Source organism: Pimephales promelas, chromosome 3, assembly GCF_988280905.1.
Source record: "Pimephales promelas chromosome 3, fPimPro1.hap1.1, whole genome shotgun sequence".
NCBI lineage: Eukaryota > Metazoa > Chordata > Actinopteri > Cypriniformes > Leuciscidae > Pimephales > Pimephales promelas.
In genome coordinates, this window is record NC_142771.1 from 663,904 (window position 1) to 676,002 (window position 12,099).

The following is a 12,099-nucleotide window of genomic DNA, read 5'->3' on the forward strand; positions in this document are numbered from 1 at the left end:
CCTTCTCAGCAATTAGGGGCGCCATTGCCAATAATTGAATCGAAATGGTAAAAAAATAGAAAACCTTCGCGGCACAGAGGATTTTTTTTTAACTGCTCGTGCGTGCCGCCCCCCATGTGACATGAAGAAATGCCGCCCCGGGCGACTGCCCGGTTCGCCCGTGCCTAGAACCGCTACTGGATGAAGGTTTCCAGAGCGGATAATCTCCATCTTTACTGTAGCGGTGATGATATAGAGGAGATCCTGCGCTCTGACCGACGACAGACCAGATGATGATTCACATTCAACAAATATCTGCTCGTTCACACACTCATTCCTCCAAACACCGGATGAAATCTTCCCGTCGGCTCCTGATGTGATGAGCGCAAAGTGATGTCCAAAAGACGTCTTTTAAACGTCTTTGTCACAAAAGTCGGACGTTGAAAAGACGTCCACTGAGGGGCCGGAATGAAAGTTTTTATGACGTCTTTTTGTGACGTGTTCTGGACGTCCGGTATAGACGTTAATGGGTCCTTCGGACAAGATTAAAAACTAGTTCAAATGTGGCCATTGTGGACATGTTTTCAACATAACTTATGGCCTCATTTAGACAATTTATACTGTTTCTGGACCAAATAAACACTCTCGGGATGCATTAAATTAAAACTCATTACATTGTTTAGATGTGGTTTAGATGGTGATATTTGTTTCATTTTAAGTCACCATTGTGGTGATCAGTGTTTGCTTTAGTTGGGCTCTTGGTCCCAATTCTTCTTACTTTAGCTTTTCTTTGGCTGTTGTAACTGTTTGCATAACACCATTGATTGTGCAGAGAAAGCCAAGAAAATAAAAGATCATCTGTCTTCAGCTGCTTGTTGATGATGACAAAATTAACGCAATGCAAGCATTCAACAACATCTAAACTTCTGTTTTTATATCTGAAATAATTATTCACCTTTTAGAACTGCATTATTTGGACCAGTAACTTTATAATGACCACTGTGTATAATATGTTTTAATAAAGTGAATCAGATAGTCACACACAAGATATCAAGATTTTGCATATGATTCTCAACGACGGCGACAACCAAAACAAAAAAGCCTGGGAATCGAGGATGTTTTGTACTATGAAAGCTACCCATCATGCATTGCAGCATGAAGCATTTTTTTATTTATTGTCACCATTTTTGTGAATCATATGCAAAATCTTCATGTCTGTGTGTGACTCTATGGTAGATTTTCTCAAAACATTGTGTAAATTTGCTTTTTGTCCAACTTCCATGCTACTAATGCAGTTCCACAACATTGGTGGTTATAAATTCCTGATACAAACACAAAAGTCTAAACACAACGTTAAATGCCCACTTTATGTTGATTTCATCATCATCATCATCACCATCATTAACAACAACAACAACAAGGAGCTGATGAGAGTCAATTTTCTTGGCTTTCTCTGTCACAACATTGGTGTTATTCAAACACACAGTTACAACAGCCAAAGAAAAGCTAGAATACTAATTATTGGGACCAAGCGCCCAACTACAGCAAACACTGATCACCACAATGGTGACTCAAAATAAAATAAATATCACCATCTAAACAATGTAAGGAAATTACATTGAAATAAACTTGAGTTTTAATTTAATGCATCATGAGAGTGTTTATTTGGTCAAGAAACAGTATAAATTGTCTAAATGATACCATAAATAATGTTGCAAATGGCCACATTTGAACTAGTTTGTAACCTTGTACGAAGCATCCATTAACATCTTTTTCAGACGTCCAGAACACGTCGAAAAAAGACGTTATAAAAACTTTCATTCCGGCCCCTCAGTGGACGTCTTTTCAACGTCCGACTTTTGTGACAAAGACGTTGAAAAGACGTCTTTTGGACATCATTTTGCTCAGTGGGCATGATCTGTGTCATTAATGTGTATTTGTGAAGGTCTTGTTCTTGTAAAGTTGATCCTGCGGTTTATCTTCTCTTCCTCTGATGGCAGCGTAAGTCACGGTATCATGATCCTGAAAGAACAGATTCTGTCCATCAATGTTTGAACCACAGCGATTATTATTACCATTATTAGAGCATCATTTATCTGAGAGTCAAACTCGTGTGCTGGCGTCGACTCACATCCAGTGATTTTACTGGCTTTGTGTTGAAAGAAGAGACCTCAGAATAAGTCACATCATCTGTCTGCTCCTAAACATCAATGCAAACGTACAGAGAGTCGAGTTTAACACACATCTCTCTCACTATAACATGGAGAATAACACAAAAGCTTTTAAAGCGTAATGTTTGATGATTTAGAGACTCACATCGGCTCTTAGATCAGGAGGAATGGACATGTTGATCGTCTCATACGTCCCTTTATGTTCATCCTCATCTTTGACCTTCAGAATAAACAGTTCAACTGCATGAATGACACTTTATTGAGCTTTAAAGACAATAATCAAATCTAAATCACTGCATTCCTGAACTCACCGCAGAGTCGCCAGTCCCGACTTTATTATCTGAAAACAAGTGCCTCGTGAAATATGAGTATTTATGCACAATCAGAGTTTGTTGAAGCATTAAATGATTGTTGACTTGATATCTCGTTGAGATTGACATTACAGGAGCAGGAGATTTCAGATAATCCACATGTTTCTGAATGTGATGTGTTTGTTTGCTCATCTGAACTGTTTTTAATTGTTGTAAAGGAGTAAATGTGAATCTCACCAGCTGTTTTTCTGCAGATCAGCCAGAGAAGAGCAAGAAGGAGAACAGCGACTGCAGCGACAGAAATCCCTATGACTGAAGAAGAGATCGAGCTCAGAGTCAGAGACGGACAGGCCAGACTGAGGACAATTATAGACAGAAGATGTGATTATGAACCTGTGATTGCAGGAGAGTTTGTGCCTGGTTTTGTTGAATCAGCTTGATCTGAAAAGGATGAATGTTAGTTGAGATGCTTCATAATAATATCCAGGATGAGGAGGACACGAGGTGAGGCGTAGCAAACTACATTGTTTACTGAAACACATCATTTATTGCAAAGAAAGCCAGGAACAAAGAGGATCCGGTGATATAGGTTTTTAGCATCATAAAGTAGAATACACTAATCTTTTCCCTGACCTGATTATATTTACTTTATACACAATCTTTTCTTGCCACAGATCAGACATTCTGAATTTTGATTTTTAAATACATTACAGGATTTTTAGACACACACAGACGTCAAGAATCAACATATGAATCTCAACAATGGTGACATGCTTCACGCCGCAATGCATGCTGCATACTCATGGTTCCCAGTGTGCTTCACGGCTCAACATCTCGTCTTCATCTGATGCTTTCTGGGAGAATCGAGTGAAAGAACCGGAGCGTTTCATCAACACACGACTCTCACTGTTTATACTGAACATGTCATGTAATATGCATAAGTACGCTAATTACACACACCACACGAGTCCATGAAATGAAGCTAACACAACTCAATGTGCCAATGGTCCTGTAGAATATGACAGTCATATTTAGATGAGTGAACACTGAAGATAACTCCAGCATTACGCACTGAAAAGCACTGATGTGAGAAAGACAGTGATGATGTACCTTTAGAAACGTGTGTGTTTATAGTTGAGGGATCCTGAGAGTGTGTGATGTGGACTGGATTCACTGCTGTCGTTGAATCAGCTTGATCTGTGAAGATCAATGTTAGTTCAGATGATTCATACTGTACAATATGAGCATCATATTTTAACTGTGATCATCACATTACATAAAGAGTGAACAGTTGGACTGTGACTTCACTGCAGTTCATTAGTTTGAAGCAACGCTTTGAGTTCCTCTTCTGTGAGAGTCAAAGAAGCTTTTGTTCCCTCAGTTTGTTCTGGTTCAGTGATACTGATAGACCTCAGTGTTCCTGACATCATGAGGCTCTTCTAACACTGTTTCCTCACCTGAATACTTGACAGTGTATCTGACTGACGTCTGGAGTTGATTTCTCTGAGTAAGCTGACATCTCCACTCTCTGTTGTCATCTTCATCCAGGAGTGTTGTAGTCAGAGTGATGATACAGGGATGTGATGATGATGATGATGATGATATCTGATATCTGGAGTCTGTCTTCAGATCAACACCAGCCTGATTCACCCACAACAGCTCAACTCCTTTATAACTGACCAAAGAATTACAGGAGTATCCAGTATATAAATACAACTGACAGGAGAGAGTCACAGAGCGGCCTGGACTGATCTCAGTCTGTGAGGATGAAGATGATGATGATGAAGATGATGATGATGAAGATGGAGACACTGAAACTGAACACAAGACACAAATCACAGACTCTTCAATCATCATCTGAGTTTAAAGGGAGAATCTTCTCTTTTTATATTGAACACATAATCATAAACTCACCATGAAGAACATGCAGATAAACATAAGCATCAGGTCCTTGTTTCTGTCCGTTCACATATCGACTGCAGCTGTATAATCCATAATCTTCTACTGTGACGTTCTTGATGTTCAGAGAGCAGTCAGACTCCAGACTCAGTCTCTCATGTCTCTCTGTGTCTTTATTCTTTATCCCTCCAGTAATCAGTTTAACTCTCCCTGAACCTCTGAAGCTGTTCTTGTAGGTCCATGATGTTGATTTGCAGTCAGAAAGATCTTTATTACAGGGCAGAGAGACATCTACACCAGAACTGATGAACACGCGATCATCTCCACTGGTTCCTGAAACACAGTATATGTCAGTGATCATGATGATATAAACAGAAGTATTAAATGATGATATTTGTCCTCTCGACTGCATCTGAGAGTGTTAAAGCTCTGTTGTAAAGCTGCCCAGTTTCGGCTGAGTTTGGATCGCTCTTTGAGTTGTAAGTTGATGCGAGCGCGGATACATGGAGTTACTGGAGCAGTTTTGCTTCTAGACGGCGAGGATGTGGACCATCAGTGTGCTTTTTCTCCCGTAAGTTTGATAAACATCAAGGGAATTACTCGACAGTTGAAAAGGAAACTTTGGCGTTGTTGTTTTTCTTGCAGTTCTGTGAAGTTTACTTCGGCTCTTCCATCCGGCACACTGTTGTCTATAGGGGTCACAACTCCCTCCTTTTACTTTCCCGTATGTATAATGCTAATCAACGGCTGATGCGCTGGCCTTTATTTCTACATATATAAAAGGGAAGTGATGTCACGTGACGTACGTCGGACACACTTAGTTCTGATTTATTTAGTTTACACACACTAGGTTTAGGGGCATGTGCCGTTCGCTGTCATTGTTCTTTTGATAGATAGAGTAGGGAAGTATAGGGAAGACTTTTCTTTCTACATTTTTCTTCTGTATTCGGAAGGTTTAGTTGAAACGGGTGAGAAAGATCCTTTCTGTTTTATTCTTTTCTTTGTGTTGGCTCTGTCCAGTTTTCCCTTTTTCCTCCCCAGATCGCTTCATTTTTCTTCTTTCTCATCATTGCACATAATACATTTGTTCCCCTGTTCTCCTGCTGTTTCTCAGCGGTCTTATTCACTCTCTCAGTGTTTAATGGAAACAATGATCCTGTCTCCTTCTCTGTCTCCCTCTGCTGGACACACACACACACACACACACACACACACACACACACACACACACACACACACACACACACACACACACACATCAGCTGTTTTCTCTTTTCATTCTGCTCATTCCTCTCCACCTGTTCCTCATCTCCTCTCATTATCTTGTCTTCTTCTAAGCCTCTCTTTCTCTGTCTTGTTGTCAGATTGTTGGATGTCACAGTTACTCGTTGACCAGTGTTTTTACAGTCCTGTCTGTCCTACAGAATAACTTCTACGGCTAAAAAAAAGGAAGAAATAAACGAGGCAATGAATAAACTACAACTGCAGTTCGAGGAGTCGGGCTTGTCCGGAAAGCACGACAGAATGGATGAAACGAACCGAATTCATGTGATCCCTCTTTAATGAGGTATTTAAAGATAAACTGCTTTATAAACCTGAAGTGGTAATTGCACACAGAGTGGGGTCTGTTACAAAACATGGTTCGAGACCGATGATCGTCAGGATGCAGAGGCATGCGGTGAAAGAGGCTATTCTACAAATAGAAAAGCAAGAAAAGTCCTACATTTTAAAGGGATGAATGTCACAATCTTTCCAGATTTAACAGCAGAAGTGTCCAAGAGAAGAGCGCAGTTTAAAGATCTGAGAATGAAATTACATCAGGAATAACACACGGTTTGATTTATCCGGCGACACAGATTATAACATTTAATGGAGACTCAAAATACTTCTAAGATCAGAAATCGGGAGACATCTACTACAGTCAAGTGATTGGACCGATGCGGACTATTGCTGCCCATGTTATGGGGCTAAAGATATATGTTCACATGTTTGATATACAAACTGCCTCTGCAAGTGACTGTTTAATTTAGTTTAGTGAACAACAGGGAATGTTAATGAGCAATTAGAAAATGTGGACCTGAATTGGATAAGCGTAATATAGCAGTTAATGCAGAGACGAGATGATGATAACACTGAGTTGAGGAACTTCACTTGTGATTGTCTTGTGATCATCATATCTGTCTTGCAGGATTGCATGCAACAGCTCATCATTAAATGTGTTGCACCAGAAACGACGCCTGCTCCTTTCTACATGTGTAACACATGTGATTTACCCGTTCAGTGTGAGTAGGTACCGTGCTGAAATGGCACAGACATCCAGAGTCGGCTTCAGACCGCTTTTAGCAGGGGGGCATTTATTTTTAATGGGTGGGCACTAGGTAAGTATGGGGACTTTTTTTTCGGATATTGGATATCCTATATTTATTATTGCTACTTCCTTTTCTGTTAGCTATTAACATGAAGTAATGCAACCCACACAATAAACACATAAAACATTACACATTGTTGCAAGACAAGCGACTCTTAAGAAATTTGATTAAGGGTTAAATAGGCCTATACAAAAAAAAAAGAATTGCAAGACCGACTCTGACCACAGCTTTATAATAGCAAAGCTAACGAACATGTACACAGTCTCTCACTGACAGAATAGCCGTTTATATGCTATCTCAATGGCGGAAGTGAGAAAAAAAAAGCTAAGTTACTCATCTTTATTCTGCTTTGTTCTAACATAAGCATTTACATTCGTAGCCTTAAAAAAAGCATCATGTAGTTACCTTTATCAAATAAAACCTTTAACACCTTTAACAAATAAAAAACACCCACAACATACACAGATATTATTCTACAATTTCCATTTACAAGAAAATATAGGCTTAAACACCTGTTTCTCCACGGCGGGAGTGAGTGACATTTCAGGACAATGGGCAGCGCAAAAACTAGGCCAACTAAACTATTAGTTTCATCACATGACAACACATAGTGAACATTACAGTACGCCAGTTAGATAAATAGCTACACTTACGACTCGGACTCGACTGTCTTTGGTCTCGGTCTCGACTACAACACTGCACGGTAGAAGCACCAAATACCAAAGCCGGGCTGTCGTTGTCTTGCTGTATGGGGTAATCCGATGTGTAAGGAGAAACTGTGGTATTGAACCATTTTCTAATTTCCATTTTTGGAGAGTTTTCATCTGTTTGATTTGTTTTGTTTTGTTTTGTTTTGAATGCAGGAAGCTCGCGCGGTCGCGCCAACTGAAAATCATTTCATTCAAGTATTAACGTGCGTGATTGGGGGGGCGGCAGGGGGGTTTCCTCACAGCGTCACACTGGTTTTTATGTTGGCTTTATTGTATTTTCAGCTAATGAGCCGTTTGTAGACATATACTTGTACTATTTCTCACTGAAATGTGAATTAAATTAAACTGATATTATTTTGTAAATTATATCATAATTCAATTTGGGGGGGCACAAAATACATTTAGGGGGCATTGCCCCCTAATGCCCCCCATAGCGCCGGCACTGCAGACATCGCACAGTGTATGCCCGCCTTAAGCAATATAGCGATTTCTTTTTAACGTTGGTTCATCGTCAACCTGTTTGTATGAGTCACTTATGAAACGTAAATTCAGCTGCAGCCAATATAGTGATTACGCGACCCACCTCTTCCCAATCTGAGACCCACAAATGGGCCAGGACCCACAGTTAGAAAACCCCTGACTTAAACCAATAGCTGCCATCATTGCTCCTATTATTGCTCATATCATTAATTTGTGTGTTATGGATAATCTATGTTTGCAAGAATGGGTCGGGTCTCTGCGTCCCTGCATTGATTATCAGCGGCTGAATGACATCACTGTCAAGAATCGCTATCCCTGTCCACTGATGTCATCAGCCTTCGAGATCTTGCAGGAAGCAACGTTTTTTTCCAAGCTCGATCTCCGTAACGCTTCCCATCTCGTACGAATTAGAGAGGGGGACGAGTGGAAGACCTCCACTCTCTTTACCTCTGTGCCCATTCTTCTCACTCCGGATGACAGTTTATGGTGGAGGTCGCCGCTTCTGAGGTGGGGTAGGTGCCGTTCTTTCTCAGCGGTCAGCCTCTGATGGTAAGATACACCCGTGCGCTTACTTTTCTCATCGACTCTCTCCCGCAGAACGTAATTACGATGTCGGTAATCGCGAACTGCTTGCCATCCGCCTGGCTTTGGGGGAATGGTGACAGTGGTCAGAGGGCTCCACCGTCCCTTTTATTGTCTGGACTGACCATCGTAATTTGGAATATATCCGTTCCGCTAAGAGTTTGAATGCGCGTTATTGTGAACTTTTACTTCTAAAGTGTTTGAAAACTCAGAAGCGAAAACCAGGAGACTCGGAAGTATCTTTTTAAGCCGTGTTCTTTATTGCTGTTGCATTGCTGTAGTCTGCTTCGTCCAAAAATCGTAGCTGAGTCTGTGCATCAACAAGCACTATGGAGCAAGTTAGTGGATGGAGACTTCGTGGAGGTTATGAACACTGTGGTCAAGCTGGTCAACTTCATTCGAGCGCGGCCTCTAATGGAATGACGCGCATCAAGTCACGTTTCCGTGCGCGTCTTACAGACTGCAACTTACAGTCGCAACTTCATTGTGCTGTTACTCCTTTTAAAACAAATTTCACCAAATTGGTCTGCTCCCGACAACATCAGGTGTCCCATTAATGGTAAGTAGAATTATACTCTCTAATAATAATAATAATAATAATAAATGTAACTGGAATCATTTAGATACCTTAATGCTCAATATCTGGTTAGTTTGCATTGGTGACATTAAGGGCCAATCCCAATTCTACCCCTTCACTTTCCCCTTCCCCTCCTGTTTTGCGCGTCCACGTTAAGGGGTAGGGCTGTCCCAATTCTCTTTTGGTTGGAGGGGGAGGGCTAGGGTGAAGGGCCAGATAGCCCTTCAAACGAAGATTTTTCGGGAGCACACTTCAAACGAAGGGGTATGAGAAGTGTCACTGCTAACCCAGGCTGGCTGCCCAAGCAACAAAGGAGACCCATAAATTTAAGTATTTGTGGCTTTAATAAGTATTATAACGACAAATAATGATTTGCTTTATGTTACATTCAATATTGTGTTCATATTTACGGTCAGTTTCTTCACAGAAACGTTTGTAAAAAAAAAAAAAAAAAAGAAATCGCTAAAATTACTGTAGTTTGCTAACGATAGTCCCGCAACATATTTTCGTCGTCTCCGTTGTTTCCTGCGAACTTCACAAGATGCAAGAAAATAGCTGTAACCCACGCGACTGAGATAACTGCAGCTGTCGACGGGATCTTGGAAGTTGTGATAAACATCGGCGCATCTCCTGTGACGTAGGCGCTAGCGACGACTTATAATGACGTTTAACGGAGGCGTAGTGGTGTCCCATTTCTTTTCACCCGTACGCATTGCCACTCTGTTTCAAGGGTCAAGGGGAAGGCGAAGGGGTAGGGCTAGGGGAAAGTGAAGGGGTAAGGGGTAGAATTGGGATTGGCCCTAAATGTAAATGATATGCAGCCCGTGAAACTTGAACTTAGACATAGTGTGACACGCTGAAAAAAAGATTGACAACCACACTCTGGGCTATAAGAAAACGCTGAACATTTCGACAGCATGTTTCACAGTCTCTAGACACTTCCTCAAATGGGCTTCACAGCTTTATCAGTGTTTTAATCTGTTCTGAGAAGAGCTATTCTCTGAATGTGTTCAGATGCATCCTGCAAAACCTCCATCATCTGGAAATCACACTGAATCAGTCAGGACACCCCTATGATAAAGTCCCATAGAGGCAGGCAGATGCCATTTTATGGGTGTTAGCTGGGTGTAGCCAGAGAATGTCTAATTGAAGAGAATTGGCACTGGCTGGTTACTTCCGGGTTGTGGACTGGCTGCAGTAACACGTCTCTGTCCATGCGGGGGCGCTCGCGGTCGAGTGCAGAATAAATGGGAGTCAATGGGGTTTCACCCACATAAATCCACTTTTCTCAGGATGTAATTTTTTGTCAAGTAATTTGAAAGTTGCATTCAAAAGGGAGGGCTAAGAAAATACACTCAGCTGAAAATTGCATTTTTAAGTTCACTTATCTGTTCTAAAAATCCGTTCAAAACTGTGATGAAATCTGTAAGAAATCAAAAGGACACAAGTACTCGTTCATTCGACTTTTGGCCTATAATCTATTTTGAACTTGCGCAATCAACAATAAAATCTTTGTTAATTTAACGACAAGCAGGTGAAAGACACACATTTAGCCGTTTAGCCCCATAGACTCCCAATCATTCTGCGCTCGCCCGCAATCACCTCCAGTGGAATTATAATGGAACTGCAACCAAGATGATCCACAACGGGGCTAATAGGAAGTGCCAAGGCTCTCCGTTAGACGGGCTCTGGTGTAGCTAACAATAAGCAGAACATTGTAATCCATGTGTAGAAACTCTTCCTGAAGACATTTAATATCTGCTAAAATCCCATAGAGGGACTGACTAAAGGCAAAATACTTTGTGTTCATACACCTTACAAGGGGGAGGGGTTACATAGAGGTGTAGACACTCTGAAACAAAGCATGTAAATGAGGCACAGGATTCAGCTCGTTACCGGAAATTCCCCATCCCTGATCTCATCAGCATAACAGTGTCATGTATAGATGGTAATCCAATCAGCCTCATTGTATCACCCACACCTTCACATTATCATAGAGTTTAATGGGGAGGGGTTACATCGAGGGGGAGACACTCTGAGCATAACTATTCAGATTGAGTCTGGGGCTTCCAGAGCCATTAAAACAGTCTGTCTTTGAGTTGGACTCGAGAGCTTCTTAAAATATACTAGGCCATATTTCTGTTCAAGGAAGTTGTTGTTCAGTCCTGTTAGTATGCTGAATTGAAAGATCATTATTATTATTTTTTTAAGAGTGGGAGTTTAAGTTTAAGACATTAAAAAATGTGTTCATGCACATTATACCTCTGTGCTGAATATTGTTTAAGATTTCACATGACTGTTTACGGGGAATAAAATGTGACTCATATTATGAAGTTCCCGGAAGTGCAGTTGTTGTTGTTTGAGCACGAACGAGGTGGTGTAACGTTTGGTGTTGACGAATAAACGGATGATCGATTCTCAAGTGTAATTTTTTTGTATAACGTGTGTGTATCAATACACAACTCTGAGATCACAACGTGAATGTGTGCAAGAATAAACTGAGCATGTTCAAATCAACTCTTTCCAGACTAATTCCACTAAATGTGTTTAGAGAAAATACAGATTTCTTTACCTGTGAGAAGTGAAGAGAGAATGATCAGTCCCAGCAGACACAGATCACACTGATCAGACATTTCTGCTTCTGTCCGTCTTCCTCTTCATTAGATATAGTGACAGCTCTTCCTCTTCATTATATATAATTACAGCTCCTCCTTTAATCATCATCAGCTCCTCCTGTGGTTATTGACTTCATCTTATCTGATGAACTGTTTACATCCGTTACTGTAGTGACACTATTTCAGTCCATGACAGTGAAGTGTTGCTCTCTCTCTCTCTCTCTCTCTCTCTCTCTCTCTCTCTCTCTCTGTGTATGTGTGTGTTGCGAGAAGTGCATTTGCTGTTAATGTCATTGGCTCAACAGACTGATTCAGTGTGATTTCCAGATGATGGAGGTTTTGTAGGATGCATCTGAACACATTTAGAGAATAGCTCTTCTCAGAACAGGTTAAAACACTGATAAAG

At 40.9% G+C, this 12,099-nt stretch overlaps 1 protein-coding gene across 1 annotated transcript; it reads right to left on the reverse strand.

Moving 5' to 3' along the window:
- Positions 1 to 1,897: 1,897 nt before the first annotated feature.
- LOC148981809 (uncharacterized) lies at positions 1,898 to 11,711 on the reverse strand. The gene is made up of 9 exons (XM_089129196.1): positions 11,651 to 11,711; positions 4,376 to 4,693; positions 3,919 to 4,305; positions 3,628 to 3,658; positions 2,699 to 2,784; positions 2,462 to 2,490; positions 2,296 to 2,370; positions 2,111 to 2,179; positions 1,898 to 2,001 (listed from the first exon to the last, which is right to left on the reverse strand). The coding sequence occupies exons 1-9, from the start codon at positions 11,709 to 11,711 to the stop codon at positions 1,906 to 1,908; spliced, it is 1,152 nt and encodes a 383-aa protein (XP_088985322.1). The 3' UTR covers positions 1,898 to 1,905.
- Positions 11,712 to 12,099: the final 388 nt, after the last annotated feature.